Source organism: Dromaius novaehollandiae, chromosome 3 (assembly GCF_036370855.1).
Source record: "Dromaius novaehollandiae isolate bDroNov1 chromosome 3, bDroNov1.hap1, whole genome shotgun sequence".
Taxonomy (NCBI): Eukaryota; Metazoa; Chordata; class Aves; order Casuariiformes; family Dromaiidae; genus Dromaius; species Dromaius novaehollandiae.
In genome coordinates this window covers 32225830-32245471 of record NC_088100.1, presented here as the reverse complement: position 1 = coordinate 32245471, position 19642 = coordinate 32225830, and the positions used below count along the sequence as shown (strand labels likewise).

Genomic DNA, 19642 nt, shown 5'->3' with positions numbered 1-19642 from the left:
CCCTTAGTCTTTGTCAGCTGTGCCTGTGCCTGGCCATGTTCTTTGGTCATCTGAACCCTGACCTGAGGATTTGGCTTCCTGGCTTGACCTCGGACTTGCCTGCAGTCTTCACTACGGGCTTGCCTGGTGACCGATGTGGACTGTTAGCTGAACATCACCACTAGACCAGATCTTGACTCTGATTCTACAACTTGACTTTCCCGGCTGGATCTCAGACCTGCCTCAGCACTACGGACTTTTCTGGTGATGTGGAATCGTAGCTCAGTGTGGCTGCCCTCAGCAGACCTGCTTTGCTCTCTTTTGGGTACTGTGGGACCTCACATCTCTCAATGAGGCCACTGCACCTGCCTCACTGTCATCCTCAGCTTCTGGCTTGCCTTTCAGAGCAGCCCAGTCTTGCCACCCAATGACACTGGCATCTGAAAAGAAGGTGCTGCAATGCCTGCTTGGGAAGGGCCCACAAAACAGGCTTGGACAGAGTCATACAGAAAATGTGAAATAAAGTTAGGACAGAAACACATCTCCCATGTCTCAATTTCATGTTAGAGCCATTGTTCTAACACTCCTCCCCGGAATTTATAACTGGGGCTTTGGTTTTTGGAGAGATGTCTAATTCATCTTGAATGCTGTCTACAGAGGAGACAAAGTGGATTAAGATTTGCTTAAGGGATTGTAAAAAGTTATCTTGGGGCACCGTGAAATCTTATTGTCAGGATAATGCACACATTCTTTATTTAGGTTGTTTACATCATGCATGGCACAATGAAAACTCAGTACCTCAGTGGGACATATAGACACGATCCAATATAAGTAGGGAGGAATACTAATTAGACTGAGTTTAATTTGCTAGTTCACATTGTTGTATTCTAAATTAACTTTAATAACTCAGGAGAAATATTTCAGAATTATTATGGCCAGTACAATAAAACAACTGCACAATGAAGATAGATTTTTTTTAAAAAAACATCTAACTAGAAATTTGGGCCTATAAAGAATGAGAGACCCTGATTATTATGAAGTGTTATAAGGCCATCATATGAATCAAAATGGAAGCTCTGCTTTGGATGTTGCATTCAACTCTCGTTAGTCAATTCTGGTCATCCCATCTCCTGCTTTCCCTGCTTCTTCTCCCCCACTCCCCCAAAACAACAGGCTTTTCATGCTTTTTGACCTAAAGTTGTGGAAGGAGGAATAAAAACAATCCGAGCAGCTTAGAGAGGAAAAAAAAGCAACAGTCAAGTAAGTTAAATATTAAAGAATTAGTTTCTCTCTCTCTCTCTCTCTTTCTTTTTTTTAACGGACATCTGTTCTATTGGACATTTATCCTCACTAGAGAAATAGTCTTTTCCAAACTGTCTGGATTCAGGCACCTTATACTTCCCTTTCAGTGCAGTTGATAGAGAAGGATAGAGATGTCTAATTATGGTGGTCTGGATTGTCTTCTAGAAGTTCTAAAAATCATCTAATTTTTTATATATGTTACATAGTGAGCTTAAACTGAATTTTAGGGGTACTGGATCAACCCTTGCCTATGACTGAGCACATAAAAGGCAGGCACATTATGCCTGGGCTCAGTGTCTAAATCAGTCATACAATCTGCTCAAAATATTTAACTCAAAATATAACATAGCATTATATCTACAGCAGATGGGCTTCTAGTTCTTACAAGGTCAATAGACTCTGCGTCCAGAGTGCCTTTTCAGAGGCACACACAGTGCCTTCAGTTTTGCTTTTACCTGTTGTAGAGAACTACCACATTGGACAGTGAATCTGTAGAAACTACTGTGAATAAGAAAACGCTTTCTTTGTTTTTCCTAAGACACAATAAATGCAATCAAAGGCAGCCATCACTCTGCCTCCCCGGACATTCCAGTCCCTAATTTTGAATGCTTGTCTCTTCAACGTTCCCATTACTTACATAAACACCTAATATGACTCACTATCTCTTTGGCACTACATCCTATCTACAGCCTATTTTCTGCTAGTTATTCCAATACAGATTTTGTTTCTGTTGCTGTCATTATTTCTTTAATTTGTCATGCCTTTCATTTCAGTATGTTGTTGAAATACATATTCAGAATAGGAGTCCCCCAATGGAAAACATACTGCTCTGGCTAACTATCCCTTGTTTCCTTGAAATATTGCCTCTAGGTAGAAGTTCTGTATGGATAAAATTCCATTCTACAACATGCAATACTCCAGAAAACACAACTATATCTATGATATAAAACTGAAAGGAAGAGTTTTCTACAGACTCTTTGCTCATGTTATTTGATAAAACCCCATGGTTAATTCTTTTGAAATGCAATATCATGAAAGTGAAGACTTAGCTTAATATTAGATATGAAAATAGCAGGCAGGGATGGTATTTTTATTTTCTACTGAATGACAGCTTTTGAGACGCAACAGCAACAACAATAAAACACAATTGCTTCAATTAAATTCCTCTACCTGAAAACATTAACTTGAAGAGTGATTGAATTTACATGCCAGACAAGCTATTAATTTACGGAGGACTTCTGTATATTCTGTTCCAAAATAATCTATATTTTCAGTCTTGCAAAAAACACTGCACATCAAGGATTCTACACCTAAGCTATTTTGCTATTAGTGCCATTTGGGACTGCTGTCATTATCTACACAATCAGATCTAGGATATAGCCAGAAAAAAGTACTTCTTGTTTTGCTACAGTATTTGACCATGTACCAATTATAATATAGAGTCCAGTCGGCTTTTCTAAAACAAACCATTCCCTGGGGAGCTGGACAGTCAAAAAGTGCCATTGTATTTTATCTTTTTTTCCCAACCTTAGCCTGATCATAGTATTGTTGTCCAATAAACAGTATTTTGCAGGATACAGGAAAGAAATTGTTTTTTTTCCTTTAGTTATGTTTTCTCCCTCTATTGTATATAGTTTTTACTCTGTTATTGCCTTTATAGAATATTTTCGATGTACTAAATTGGTTTTATGTCCCTAATCCCAAAGCATCTAAATGGTGCTTTATTGGAAACAAAACTAACTGCACTCTGGTGGCAAACATTCATAAAAAAAAAATTCTAAACTGAACCAAAGAGGAGCAAAGTTAAGGGTTGGTATAAGGATGCTCAGTTATTTGATAATATTTCAAAGCAATAACCTTTTGCAGGAGCACCAGTGTGGAGAGCATAAACTGGACCTATCCTGATATGAACTGTGGCTACTAATTAAATCTTGATGATTTAAACATTTGAGTTCTATAGTTAGACTGTATATTTTGCAAAAGGAGAGATCTCATTTGAATGGTAATAAAGCATTCTCAAAAGGTGCTCAATGTCATCATTCAGTAAATGAGACTTCCGGTGCATGCACTGAGACAACATGCTGGTTGGGCTGCTTACAGCAAGAAATTAATTGGACGTAAAAAAACTTTCTTCCCAAACCATACACCAATGTTCACACAAACATTAAAACAGGAACTGATGAGAACTGAGCGTACACAGTATAAGAAGAAAAATCAGTTAAGTGCAACAGCTAACTTAATTGCCTTAGTAAGAATAAATAATTTTCATTACTCCACAGTGTATTTAAGACCGGAGACAGAGGGTATATATGGTAGAAGAAGAGGAGATGGAAGTCCTTAAACAAAAGCTGCAACTACATTTTAATAACTAATTCCTTGGGCTTTTTAACAATGACCTACTATATTTAGTTTATGTTTATGGAGTTTTTATTTTGTGCCTTCCTTCCTTTTTCATTTTTTTTTGTTCAGATAAAATTCATCCTGGATGCAAAAAATTAAACTGAGGACAATGAAGAAGCAGCATTAGAACAGGAACTTGGCCTGCCTTTTCCAAAGGAAAGCTCTAACCACCAGCTATAGAACTGTTTTGTCGTTTAGCCCAGTCCTCAATATAACACAGATTTACCTATAGGAAAAAGAAATCGTAACTTCTACTAAATAAAATCATTTTAACACAAAAGATTAAGAGAGCAATATAAAGACTGAGTCTATAATCTAGTTTTTTTTATCATCAAGATGTTAAAATGCCTTGACTGTGTAAGACAAATCAGGTTTTGGCAACTTAGCAATTCATAGTTTGTCAGTCACAGCTGGAGGGCAACATAACTTTAATTAAACTGTTTTAATGGAAGCTTTGGTTTTATTCCAGTGAAGCATGTGAAAAGGTTGAAATCTGAAAGAAAATTCTGCAGGTTGAGCCTTGCCATTTCATGCCCAGCTATAGCTAGGAGACACTTTAAATATTGCCAAGAGCAGTGATGGTTCAGATTACGTGAGCACAGAGAATTCTGAGTGACTGCTAAAATTTTGGATCCAGCAGCTGACAGTATCAATAGAAAATATGCCTACAGGAAAACATAAATAGAAATAGAAAATATATCTAGGAAAAAATTTCCATAAAAACTCGTGTGCATGTCAGACTAAAGACAGACTCTCTTAAACCATATATTAAAAAGCTTATGAATAAATACCTTGTTAGATAATTTAAATATTTTAAAAATTGTTAACAGAGCCTACATATCTAAAAGAAAGAAGAAGGCCAAATTCCTACACAATTACTTGCCCCCTTATTTTCTAAGTTTTAAAAGAAAACTCCTAAATACATCCCTCAAGTCCATGCAGGAAAGGAACATATACATTCAGAAATTTCCCTAGACTATCCCATGGAATAGAGTAATAAACAGCACAAACAAACACTTCATACTCCTCCAAACTCTGCTGTTGAATACCATTCTTAAGTAGATGTAGTGCCATATTTGAATGTCTTATCCTACTGATGTGCAGTCTCTTTCATTTAAGTTTATGACAGGTTTGGATATCTATAATTTTAATTTCTGAAAATGATTTCTAAATACAACCAGGAACGTAAAATAGATGATGTGATATAAAATCATCAGCCATGTTTTCTAGTAGTGAAACTATTCATCCAAGAAACAGGTATGAGTTCAATTTGGCTAAGTTAAATGACAGTCATTTTGCAGAAATTAACTTTTCTTTGTACATTGTTGACTGTGAATGGAGACCATTATTTTTCATTGCTTAGATAGCAATGCAATTTTCAAAGCTAAATGAGCATTAAAAACATTCATTCTATGCTCCTGGAATGAACAATCTAAGATACCTAAAGGCAAAATGAGACATTCCCTTTAATCTTTATGAACATATTGTACCCTCTTGAGGTAAAAAATGAGAAAGGAGGGGATAAACTTGCTTTATTTTGATAAACATTTCCCTCAAAGGCAAGAGAAGTTTTGTATGTGCAGATGCAGCAGACTGCATGATTACCAATCCCTGAAGATCCAATCATCCTGATGACTGTCCCACAGTTTCTTCCCCTTGGATAGGCCAGTCTTTTTTTCATTCAGCTGCTTTATTGGAGATGGGATATTTGTGCAAATATAGGGAGGAAATATATTTCACCAAAGTGCACCATCTATGAACATACAAATAACTTTCCAAATATTTCTAGAGATCATGCCTTTGAGATCAGCTTACACTTTAAGTCATCAGATTTAGATGATAGATCTCTCTCTCTGACAGACTGCAAGTAACATGCAGAATTAATAGCTATCCTTTTAGCCATTTCAAGTAATATACATATATATAGGTAATGCTGTTGATTCCAGATTCTCAGTTAGGAAACCAGTATTCTTCCACTGACTTCAGCTAATTCTTACCAATTAAAAGTGTGATTCTTTGGTTTTATTCCTCTTTTAATTAAATTATATTTTGTGGGATTTTACTTTAATTCTATTTAATTTTCCTCCTTTAATTTTCAGTAGGTGGTGAGTAACAGCACACAGTAGAATTTATCAAAACTGAATATGAACTTTGTTATTTACAGTGCTTAGTTACATGCATAAGCATTCCTAGTTGATGCATAGTCCCCCAGCTTCAGCACCACAGAGAGGTCTGGAGGCTGTTGCAATGACTGCCTTACACGGACACACAATCACAGGGCGAAAGGAGTCTGAGGGTGCAGAACTCCCTGTTGTTATCACACAGTGCCATTTCAGTAACTCCCCTGCTGTATTGTTGGAGTATCTGCATACTCTACTTCACAGAATAAGATTGCTGCCTCTTGGCACTACCTTAGTATGTTAATACACTCTGCATCTGTACTTACTGCATTAACTCAAAGCTATCACAGCAGCCTCTTGATTTCTATCCCCTTAAGTCTCATTCTACTCTGAATTTGTTAAGCATCATCTAAAGGTGCAGCCATCCAAGGCAAAGCAGTAAATAAACTCATACCTTTAATTTCTCAGAACAACATTTAAATGCACGTGTTAAAAACCAGCTTGTCATAAAACAACTGATTCCCTCAGAAAATGGCAGCTTTTAATTACTCAGGAAAAAACAGACCTATAAGCAGAATGATTCAGACAGGAGTTTACAGAGGTAAAAATTTAGGATTGATACAAAATTCTAAAATGCATATACTTAACTGCTGCAAAAAGCTGTTTACACAAATGTGTTGTAGCTACTGCCTTCTATTCTGGCTGCAGGCATTCTTTTTTATTAGGATGAAGCCTAGAAGCTTTCAGTTTTACAGTTTCCATTTCTTTAGAACCTTTTATTCCATTTCAAATTACCTTATATAAGGTAGAGAAGGAAAACACCTATTAGATTACTCTGGTTTCTTATAGCATCCTTTTTAAAATACTGAACAGTTTATTGAAGGTTTCAGGCAAACTAATAAATTGTATAAACAAAACTAACTACCAGATTATGTCTATTACTTAGAAAGTAGCCATAGAATTAAGTTATCTTTATATCCACATTAGTGAAGATTGTTTGATTAAGATTCTTATACATATTCCCTTGATATTAGCCATTTTTTCTCTCAAGTCACTGTGGCAGCCTTCTTTCCTCAGGATCACAGAGTATGCAGTTTTAGAAAAGTGAGAAAAAATCCACTCTTCTGTGCACTGTTCACAACTAAGTTTTTGGGTAATGTGACTCACTTAATAAGCTTATTTGATATCAGAAAAGAAATTGAGCTCTAGATCATTTACTTCAGGCACTAAGTCTGATGCTGTGATGTGCTAGACCTTCAAAGTGGGCATGAAGTTTTTTTCCTTTTAGTCAGAGGAGAAAGCTTGAGTCTTCTGAGAGCCAACACATTGATCTGATCATGGAATTGCCAAAGCTGACGTCCAGGAAATGATACGAATGTATATGGTGCAGAAGTATATAAGGGTATGAAAAAAATTCCAATTGACCTTTCCCTCTAGCTTTCCCATTCTCTTGTCTATTTCTCTCTGAAAAGTCTGTCTTTTCTGGTCGCCTTTAGCCACTGCAAGATTGTTACAACTATTTTGAGTTACATATATTTTGAATAGGGAGCCTGAGGAGAGTGACACTGACTGTTTGTGAATCTTAGAAGCTGAAGGATTTTTTGAGGGGTGGAAAAAGAAATGTGACGAATGGCCACTTGCACCTAACTGAGTGTGTACTCAGTAGAGAGTGGGGCTTGGGGCAGGCAAGACTTGAACCAGTGAAGATGAGAATCAGGAGCCAAAGTTACTAATGAAAAGAACACGGAGTAGAAGACAGAACTTAAAACTCTGAGAATATGCTGCCAGAACCACCAGGCTCTCTCTGCAGAGTTGGTTACGCTCTCTCTTCCTGAAATATTATGCAGTGAGAAATGTGTTAGTTATGCCTGCAGGGAATGATTCCTTGCCTGGACTATCCTCTGAATGGTGCCTGGGCATTGTTTGGGTAGGTGCTAAGAATTAAGCAGCATGGACAGTTGTGGGACTATTCTCAAGCCACATTTGCCCCTTTTTGATTTATGTTTATAGATATGGTCTCAAAAGCAAGAGAAACAGCTGTTAGGGATCTCAACCGGAAATGGGAAGATGAACGCTGACTCTTATAGGCTACTTTGAGAAGAAGTGGGAAATTAGACCACGAAACTAGTAAAAGTCCATATAGCAAAAGTATGTAACCAAATAAAAAAGACTGTTAGCTAAATATTGCTTACTTTGATAAATATTTTTCTAGTTATTCGAAATCTAGGCAGAAGCCTGAAGAGAATATAAATACTCCAAGAATTAAAGAGGAATTGTGTTTTTACATTTAGCAAGAAAGTATTGCATTGCAAAATCGTCCAGGTTTCACTCTATTTTTTTCTTGTGGGAATTTCTTTTTGACAAAATTATCATAATCGTATTAATGATTATAGAGATATTTACAAACACACTATGATACAGTACAACATTCCTGTTCATCCTATTGAAAATAATAAATGTGTAATCAGAACAGTAGTTCCTTAAAGGCTATAACCTTAATTTTTGCTTCCTGCAAAACATGGAGTATTCGGAGTAACTTCATGGAGGGAGGAGAGAGATCTGAAATGAGTGCTTTTTTTCCCCCCTATACTTACCTGATTTAATCTTGACCTAATTCCCTCAGCCACATCATGGCTACATCCAGATTTGTATAGAAAGTATCAAAATGACAAAAAGGTTTAAACCACTAACCTTTAGTACCTTGACCAAGAAAGGCCTAGAAAGAAACACTAGTTTCATTGTTACCGAAAACACAACCTCTGAATATTTACATGTTCACCATAAATTTTGTAGGTTTCTTCTTTTGCAGGCTTGTTCGAGTAGTTTTTCCAATGCTTAAAATTTCCTATCATTCAGAATATTTCTCTGGATTTAAATTTGGAGGAATTATATTCAGTAGGAAGCTATGGCCATTGTTTTGTTACCACTATCAGCTTTTGAGGATTTATCTGATTTCTTTCAATTCCCCACAACGTTATTTTCAAATACACTTGTTTACCGCAGTCTTTCAGATACAGCAGCTTACAGAGTCATCTACCTGTTTTTGTTTCAAAGAAAGTTTATTTACATTCACTGATCTCTAGGCCAGTCTGCAGCTCCACCATACTGCCTGTAATGTAAGATGTAACTTTTGTTTTTTTTAAAATGCCCAAGTGGGCTTATTATGAGTGCTGATTCTACTCTTCCTGAATGTTTTCTTATTGCTAGGGAAAAGAATAACCACTAACTTTTTCAGTAATGGCTCAATATGTTATGTGATGAAAGATCTGTAGCTGTTTTGGGCCACTCTATGGAAATTTCATTTTCTTTCACCTGACAGGTCCAATTTTCTTTCTATTGAGAGCAAATGTTGAAATTTTACCAGCTGAATTTTTATTAATCTCAAACATCTACTTCAAAACTCATAATACTATGCTTTAGCACTACACAGCTTCAGAACAAGCCAGTAATTTGATTATAAATTGAGTGTGAGTGTATGTGTACAGATAAATTATTAAAATAGCTGTTTTCTGACTGAAAATTTTAGACACTTTCTTTACACTTTTAGAGAAATTAGTATCAATGTCGCTGTCTTTTTCTAACTTACTAAATACATTTCAAAAACCCCCAACCTTTTAAATATTAAAAGTAATTCAGCCTCTTGGTATATTTTAGACCAGTAGAACTTTTCTAGTGTATAAGTCAGCGAATCTCAAGTGCTGTTTTTAAGATATACACCACCAGCTCTGATACAAATATGATAAGCAGACCGGACAGATTTCATTAGGACAAATAAATGAACCATATAATTTGGAGAGTTTTCTAGAGAGTAAGAATAGGATCTGCATATGCAAATACCTAACCTAGGAAAAGGTGAATGAAACCACAATAACAAACAGAAATCTGGCTTGCTTATTTTCTAGGATTCGCTAATTATAAAGGTACATAAGCTCAGCAGGTGTACCACTCTTTGTGTTTTACAGCTAGAGTAGGTACATCTTCTGAAATCTCCTTTGGTGACTAAGATTTCTAAATGTTGCTGGCTAGAAGTGGAAAATTCTAAGATCCCTTCCACATACCTTTTGATACAAATTTCATGGATATGAACATGGAATGGAAAATCAAAGGGGGAACAACAAAGCATGCAAAGAAATAAGACAATGGACACCATTTTAAAATAATTCTCTCTCCTACAGCATCCTAGACTATCTATGAAGGCAGAAACCAGACTTTGCCCTCTGCAAATATCTGTACAATTTATCTAAGCAACTCAGTACGAAATCCTAAATGAACAATTTTGTTAATTACCATACTGGATCAGACCACTTATCAGAGTATCAGAGTCACAGTAGCCAGTTTTAGGTAAAGAGATGTCAGAGTATTAGTCAGAAAATGATTTATGCATGGAAGCATGGTTTTATATCTCTTCATTTTTTCATATAAGATCATAGTTAGCCCCATTCACCACATAAGCACCTACTTCTGTTTTTATTTTATTCCTCTTAAGAACTTGGCCTCATGATCATTCAGAATTAGATGTGCTAATGTATAGGTTAGTTGAGAATTTCTATTTTTCCTGTGTGCAAGATTAAACAGAGATGTCAATCTAGTTTCTTTTTTCATTCACTGTTCTGCAGCACATATCTAGTCTCTTAACAATTTGTTCTCAAACTAATCTATTCTAATCATTCCAATTCTCAATTGATCTGAACTTCTGTGTATTTGCCTGTTTGTTTTTTACTCACAGATTAGCACTTCTCTTTGCTTTAGATGCCATGAATAGTTCAAGTATAAGCTAGTCACAAGGCTGTCTTTATAGCCTGTGGACTGAACATCCAGAAGGCAATCTGTCCCCTTATTTTAGGTGCCTGACATGGTATGAATTGCTTTCCTGAGCAATAACCTCCTTTGACTAAAAAGGAAGCTTGGGGTGGCTTTGGCAATGAATTCTGTGATACTTCTGGTAAGCAAAATGAATCCCAATCCATGTAATCACAGCTGAAACCAACACTGCAAGTGATGGCTACTGAACATCAAAACATTTTCTGTATTTTCTTTACTCTGCTCTTTTCTCATACTAACACTACTCTCCTCTCTGAGCTCTGCAGAACAGTGACCAGGGGATTTTACTGAATTCTTTTACAGATTACTATATTATGTGTGGCTTGAACTACTCCCTCTTACATGCTCTGTCAATATTGAATTTAATCTGCCAGTGGATATACCCTTCTTTTCATTTTGCTATAACCCCTGAAGTTCTTGACAGTTTTTCCTGTCTTTGACTAGCTTAAATAACTTTGTGATATCTATACATTTTGGAACTGAGAAGTCAAACATCAGTCTTCTTAAAAATAACATGAACAGAAATGGCTTTTCTCATGCTGCAAATTCTATTTTCTGTCATTTCCAAATAATATCCATGACAACACTTTTCACTTCAAGACAACTTGATGTTCTTATTATCAACCTCTTACAGCATAGGTTTGAATTTTGTCAAAAGAGTCTCCTTTAATCATTTTTGGCTGCTACTCCTAAGGAAATTTAAGTGACAACAGAAGGATGATTTTCCTTTTAAAAAAATCCTAGTCTGTTTGTCATAGCAACACGTATTTCCTAATACCATTCACTACTTCCAGTTCCGCATTCCACCTATACTTTTAAAAACAGTTATGCTTGTGGCACTCCAATCTTCCAGTCTAGCAAATTATTTAGATTAAAGTATGAATATTTCCTGTTAGCAGCTCAGCCGTGTTTTAGGACATTTCTTCAGAACTCTTAATGGTTTACTGTGGTGGGGCCCCCAAACTGTCAAAGCACAGACGTACATCTATTTAGACCTTTAGCCCTCCGAAGAAGTTCGAAAGACTGCTAAATTCAGAAAGCCAGGATTTATTCTTTGAATTAAAACTAGGAACTCACCCTTTTAAACAGAGAAAACTGAAAGCAATGTTAAGATGGAATGAAAATAAAAAGGTTTATAAACTTTTCTCCCACTTCCTGCTGTATTCTTGCAGGTAGGTCTGTGCTTCCACCAAATTCAGGGTCTCTCTGAATGGCAGCAAAAGCTCCTGAAGCTCCTGTTTTCTGCACCATCTTTCCCTGTGCCTGCTCAGCTGCCCTATGAGGAGGAGGAACAAGAGGTGGAGAAGGAAGAAGGCTGCCCCCACCTCCTTCCAGAGCTACTATTTCATCCAACCATTTCTTAAAGGAGTATAATAGAGAACAGAGAGCAAACAAATACCATCTGTCCCAGTCAGGCTTAATCAACACAAATTGTTGCTTTTCAGTTTTTTAAGTTTTTCATAACGTGTTATTTGTCTTTGAGAGAGGAGCTAAGAGGAAATGGGCCTTGCTTTCATGGGAATGCATTCGCTTTCACTATGCTGCCTAAATCAATCCCAAGCACAGACAGTGGATTATCTGAACACAGAACCAGTCTCTGATGTTAAGAAGCAACCAAGCACTGAAGTTACACATGACCAGCTAAGATCTCCAATTCACAAACAAGCCATGGTGTTAAAAAGTTTAGCAGAGGCATGGTGACTGTCCTTATGGACCTCCTTAGCCAGTTCTGAATGTGTAATGAAGTGGCTTAGTGTAGCCTACCATATGCTTAAGGTAACTTTCATCACATGTGCCGTGGGCTGAGAATGTATAACGGACAGCCATTTCAGTGTGGCTGGTCTGTAGTAACTTGTTAAACCACAGGTACTTGTTCGTGTGTCTTGAAAGAATGGGAGAAAATAACACTCCATCTGCAAATGATCTCAGGAGACTCGTATGTCTGTCAAACAGAATTACATGTCAAAATTATTTGTGGACCGCTATAGTGTCATTCAATTCGAAGTGAACATGTAAACTGAAATTAATAAAAGGAAACTGAGAACTCAGTGCAAAACTGTGAAATTTGCTACAGAACTGGATTTTTTTCTGGCAACAAAAAGCAGCAGTTTATTTGAGTGCTGAATCCTTTTTCTAATATATCTGACGAGTAAGGAAATTCTAAAAAGAAATTATGGGAAAAGGCATTTGAAATATCTGGGAGAGCTGAGGAAATGTTTTATGGGAAATAACTATGAAATAACTATAGTATAGTCCTGCTCAAATATTAATATAAAAAGAGAGGGTCTCCTTTCTGCACACATCTGCTTCCTACATGGAATCTGTTTGCTGACTTAAATGACAAGAATGTTATTTCCAGTTATAAACATGACTTTCCATATTTTTAAACTCTTGTTGGTACAGAAGAACTAATGGTAAGACAACATCAACTGCATGGTTCATTCTTTTCAGTTGAGATCAACAGAAATGCTTCCTAGGTCTGTTTACATAACCAGTCAGACTAGCTATGCAGCCCTGAAGATGACTGTGTCACATTGAAGAGATAATTCAAAGTCAATAGACTATAGAGCTAAATTGAAGACAGAACTTCATGTGAGAAGCCCTTATTGCTGATGCAGAAATGAAATACTCAGCACAATTATCAGATGTCAGAGTGAGAGGCCAGGTAATTTTTTTTTTTTTTTTTTTACTTGAAAACAGATTTCATTTTATTCAGTTGTATTGCAGAAGAACCTGAAGTGCCTCAAACAAGGTAGAAGCTCTACTGTACCGGGCACTATTAAAAAAAAAAAAAAAAAGAAAAGAAAAGTGTCCAGTATTTTACCTCTGGCTGAAAGAGCTTACAATGCTCATTTGAAAGAACTGGACAAAGGATGGTGAAAAACTACACTAAAATTGAATTATTTTGGATACATCCCTTTCTTGTTTGTGAAAATTAGATATTACTCCTTGGTGATAACACTTAGTCCTCATCTCACCGTGCCACCTGAGCTCAACTATTCTGATCAATGAGTTGTACAGCAGAGCCAAGACTCCACCAACCCTTTCCTTTCCTAATGGTTGGCTCTGAGCAAGGAGTAATGTGGGGGAGAGGATAAACTTACTCCAACACATCAAGATACAGGTAGGTAGTCGGAATGAGCATATAAGCTCATTTTACTTTTCTCTGCCTCTTTCTCTTCCTTTGATGGTTATATAGTTAAGAACAGACCTACTCCTGAGAGTCTAAGAATATCTTAGATGTGGGAAGAGGAAGAATAATCAAAGGAAAGACTACGACAATTATGCAGTTATCTAGACTAGCCAGTGCACAGCATGGTTTTTGATCCAGTTGCAAAGTTGTTGCTGTTTCCCATTTGAAGCCATCAATATGTAGAAACAGATTATTTCAATTTTTTTAAAAACATTTTTCAGTGCTTTTTTCACATTTTTCAGAGGACAAACAGATCAAAATGCAGCAGAACATGCCAAACAGGCTGTGCTCTTTAAATAAGCTCTTTTTATTTTTGTCGTAAAAATGCCATGGAACTAGCTTTTCAAGGCATATAATGTCTTTTCTTTATAAATATGTACAGGGTCTAGCAAAATGGGGGACTGAAAACTGACAGGAGCATTAAGCAGTATTACAGCACAAACAGTAAATAACAGCAATAATAAATCAGTTATTAAGAGCAAAAGCTCCCCATACTGAAATGTTGTAAATATTTTAAGACTGGTAGAGTACTTTTGGTGAGTTCTTTGCCATGCCTTCATTATAAGGCTGTGCCTTACAGGAGTTTGTTTACAGACCTGTCAATCTAAATCTAAACTGGACAAGAATGAATATTCAATATTGCACAGAAAGTTATATTTTCATTAGGGACATTACAAAAATTCCTCTGATATATTCTTAACCAACTAGTTTCAGAAGCACTTATGGCCAGTAATATGTGCAATTCAATTGCTAAGAATTTTCATATTCAATGCTTATTATTATTTATGCTGCCTGGCAAATTTCCAGTCCTGAAAACATAGTTTAAAAAATAAATCTGAATAAAATTTTGAAATCCTGACACAATGAAAAAATGAAATAAGCAACCAAAGACTTAAATTATTTTGACAACTAATAGGTTTTGCTTTTTGTAATTAGTGCTTCTCTGTCTATGCTGATTATTATCACACTATAACATGTGCAAAGACTGTCCTATGGGAGAATATAATATTAAAAGAGATAATGTCAACAAAATCAACATTTCTCAAGCTGTTTAGTACATCATTATTATCTCAATTAGCATGATTTTCTAAATTACCGTTTGAATCACTGCATATCCTGGAGAAGCTCATAGCACATACCTAGTTTGTAGTATTCTGCTGACAAATTTCTGAATTTTATTTAGAGCCTTAAATTTTACATTCAAGTCTTGAGATACGATTATGGAGAAGTCTGACATGTTATGCATATGAAGTATATTAAGTTAGAGAGAGGATACCCAGGCAACAGAGATAATTTGGAGGAGGACCACAGTATGGATTGTGATAGAAGCAGCAACTCTAAAGTACATACTTGCAATTTCTGATTTTCAATAGGTCATAAATTTGATAGAAGAAATTCCTATTTCTTACCTACATTTCCAGTCATTAGGTATGAATTCTGAAAGTCCATCATTCCCATTCCAACAATGTGTATGAAATCTTCAATCACCTGCATTAACTCCACCGAGCCTGGATAGATCTAATAAAGAAAGGTCAGACATTCTATAACTATAATATCAAAATCTCTCCAGCAGCAAAATCAAAAACATCTAAATGCAATCAAATGAGAAGTGAAATGCAAAAGTTAAACTGTAGTTCTAATGTTCCAGCAGCTAACATACTCTGTGACTGTAAAACAGTCTTTTTTTGGCACTCGATCCACCTGTAAACAGATATTATTTCAAATAAGGCTATCAGAAATCAGCTTTGCACAGGAACTGTGGAATATTTGCTCATAAGTCACTGCACTTACCAAAAAGTGTTTTACTGTCCATTACTCTCATTAAAGATTAAAGTATTTCATATTCCAGAAAAAAATTCTAATATTGCCTTCCTTCCTCCGGAAGATATCTTCAATAACTTCACAAGTACCCACATAAACAGCTGAATATAAATCTTACCCCTGGTCTCTGCAGCATGATAACCCCATCTTGTTTGAATTAATAAATTAATATAAATTGTTACTGGTAATACTATTTTTATTGCTGAGTTGGAGTAGTAGAATCACAGAATCACAGAATTACAGAATCACAGCATATTTAAGGTCGGAAGGGACCTCTGGAGAGAGTCTGGTCCAACCCCTCGGGTCAGAGCAGGGTCACCTAGAACAGGTTGCCCAGGACCATGTCCAGCTGGGCTTTGAATATCTCCAGGGATGTAGACCCCATAATCCTTCTGGGTAACTTCTTCCAGTGTTCAACCACCCTCACAGTAGAAGAGTTTTTCCTTATGTCTAAATGGAATTTCCTGAATTTCAGTTTGTGTCTATTGCTTCTTGTCCTGTCACTGGGCACCACTGAGAAGAGTCTGGCTCTGCCATCTTTACTTCCCCAACGTGTATCTACACACTTCGATAAGATCCCCCCTGAGCCTGCTCTTCTCCAGCCTGAACAGCCCCAGCTCTCTCAGCCTCTCCCAGTATGACAGATGCTCCCATTGCTTAATCCTCTTCATGGCCTTTTGCTGAACTCCAGTACGTCCATGTCTTTCTTGTACTGGGGAGCCCAGAATTGGACAAAATAAACTAAAGTAAGTTGCACTAGTCTCTGAGATGCTAATGCATCACCTCAGTGCGACTTTCCAAATGGAAAAGGCCAGAATATTTGAAAGAAGTGTAATTTATTTCTAAATTTCCAAATATTTATTTCCAAATATTTATTTCTAAAAATTGCAAGCTCACATGATCACAAAAATATTAAAAATTGTTATATTCAGCAGCAATACATCATCAAAACCACATTAAATACCAAGACAGTTATTAATAAGCTTAAAAGATACTTCTCAAATCACATACATAAAAAATTCATTTTCAGTTGTTATGACTTTTGTCGTGAACTGGACAATTTTCAGTAATGCAGTATCTTACAATAGTAAAAGAATGGTGAGCTGTTCACAGTGCATTTTCCTTCATATGAGTGTGATGACCAAATTTCAGATCATCAGCAACATTCAACCCATTATTTCCACTGCTGGGACTACAGACCCTAAAAGTGAAAATGCCCATAGAGACTATAAATTCCAGTATGCTGTGCTCCATCTTCGTCTTGTTTTGTCTGTCTAGATGCATAGCCGTGTGACTGAAGATGGAGAATTTCTCAGTATGTTGTTTTTATTATATCCTTTTATAAAAGGTAGGGCAGCAACACTATTCTATGAAGAATTTACGAACCTCACAAACTGTAAATGCTGCCTCAGATGAAGCAGACTTAACTTTCATTTTCCTAATGACAAGTTCGCGAGATAGTAAGTGTGGGTTTTGCATCCACCTCATTCATAGTACACACATTCCCAGATTATGAATCAAGGCTGAATTTCAGTCAAAAGATTCTTTCACCCTAGTTCTTGCACATAAAATTTTATAGTTATAACTTCAGCAGAAACTGTTGAACTGTCACTGTTATAGAGGTACTCTTCATTTTTATATATCTGAAGTACTAGTTAATCAATAGAATGCCAGCAGATGGTGATGAAGCATATGCAGAATAGCTCCTGAGTTTTGAAACACCAGTATAAACTTATTCATTGTGGACTTGAAGTGGCTTCCTGTCTGCAGTACTTTACATCAGCTCTTAAAAAAAGGCAAGTATTAAAGTGAGTGCTGCTTATCTGTATGCTATGTAACCTGTAATTAATGGTTTCAACTGCTGGCATTTAATCTAGAAAAAAGATGTGCTGAGGCATTGCAGCTGTATACTTGATAGAAAGTCAGCAATTTGCTGACAGTGAGTGAGACTTTCTTTCCAGCCAAAGAATCCAGAAGACAGTCTAAGAGATGTAAGCTAGCAGGGGCTGTGGAGTTGAATAAAAGCATGCAAACTGGCAAGGAAGTTGGTGAAACTGCCCTTGCTTTGTTGTTAAAAAGAATATATGGACTAAGTGGCTGAGCTGGAAACAAAATCACCTTTCCTCTTTTTTAATTAGTCAGTAGTGTTTGCGCTAGAAGAGATGTACTCACAACACCAAATGACTTTTACACATTCTTTCCAGGCAAGTTTATTTGCTACCATGACTTTTAACATAAAAAAAAATTAAAAAGTCTTTGCACAGCATGTAACGATTCCAAATAGTATTGTTTCTGTTTTAAAATCTGATTCCATCTCACTCTCCTTAGTCAATATGAAGAGCTACTTGCTTCAATAGTTTCTCTGAGACTGCTTGTGTAACTGCCCAATAAAAATAACAATGGCCAGTGGTGTGCTTCCTCTGGGTACCATCCTTACTGGATAGCTCAGCGGTCTAAGATTTAATGAATTCCCAGTTTCATTACCAGGCAGCTGTGGCCCCACTACTCTTGTTTCCAGCTCCACACCATGCTTGTTTATGTCCCTGCCTGCCTGCCAGTGCTGTATTTGACTCTACAATATGATGAATTACCAGGCAGACAGAGAGAGCTGAGGGAGAGCAGAAATAACTTTCATCTCCTCTCTCTCTTTCAATACAGCTTCTTCTACCAGCATAAGTGAGGAAAAAAGGAACTGGAGATTTGTCCCCACCTTTAACTCCAAGTTCTCACCATTTTCTCTCAGGTGCTGTCATCCCCTGATCTTGGTGAGACTGATGCCATACACAGCATGGGCAAACAGGCAGGGTGGAGGGTAGAAGCAGACAAGATTGAAAGTATAAGGAATGACACCTTCTCTGTTCATTTGTGGGGCTGAAATAGTTGCTTTACATTGGTTCCCTAATCTTGGCGGTGTCTATTTATGGTAACTGCCCACATGCATGTGACTTTGCTGCTCCCGTTCACCACCAACAAAGCAGATTACATGCTTTGCTTGTTTTTGTAGCTGGCTCTTTCACAGTGAAACAGAAGAACAACAGTAGAAAAATACAGTTCCAGGTTGAATTACAATGGGTTGGCTGCAGCATCTTATAGTATCATATCAGTATACAACAACATTTGAATCAGTAGCAAAATGAAGAGTCTTGATCATCACTTTCTTAATCACATTACAAAGATGAACTTACAAAAAATCAAGTTAATCAGTTTCAAGGAGCTTCAGACAGGCAGTGATTTACTAAGAACCACACTAAAAGTGTGCACATTTCAGATATCTAGATAACTTAATGCTAATGACCATACCAGAACAGACCAAAGGTCTGTGTAGCCTAGTTACTTGCCTTTAGCAACGACAAATAGTAGATGCCTAATGAAGAGTATAATGGGGCAAGCACATAGTGATACTTCTTTTGGAATTCTTTCCAGCCTTTGGAAACTTTTTTGCCAGAGGAATTCCTTAGGCAGAAATGGGATCTTTCCAGGAACAGTCCTATTCTGAATTTTCTTCCATTAATTTGTCCATTCATTTTTTTAATTCATACACATTTCCAGTGACAAGAGGTTCTATATCCTAGGCAGCTACATTTTATGCAAAAAAGTATCTCCTATTATTCATTCTAAATAGCCACTTACACTTTCTATTTGATGTCCTTTAGTTGTTGTACAAGGAGCACAAGTAAATATATATCATTCCCTCTTCATCTTCTCCATTCTACTTCTGACTTTAGAATCTTCTATGACAGATTACCTGCTGTCTCTTTTCCAGACTCAAGAACCTTACTACATTTAATCACTTCACATATAGAAATAGTTCCATACCTTTGAATATCTTCATCATTCTTCTCTGTTCATCCCCATTGCCACTGTTATTTGAATAAGTGTGATAGTTCTATAGCCATGTTCATAAGCATTAACATAGTTCTGTAATGCTTTAGGTTGTAAACATGTAGGAAATACTTATATCGAAGCAAAAAAAAAATTGTTTCCATTTGAATTTTTATTTTTTATT

The 19642-nt window shown here is 36.5% G+C and overlaps 1 protein-coding gene across 1 annotated transcript in view; it reads right to left on the bottom strand.

Annotated features, from left to right (window-relative positions):
• The window catches only part of ADGRB3 (adhesion G protein-coupled receptor B3), a 454386-nt gene that overhangs the window by 207750 nt on the left and 226994 nt on the right, over nt 1-19642 (bottom strand). Inside the window, exon 12 of the mRNA XM_026095915.2 lies at nt 15225-15333. Coding sequence (XP_025951700.1) covers nt 15225-15333 — 109 coding nt within the window. The remainder of the gene's footprint in view (nt 1-15224; nt 15334-19642) is intronic.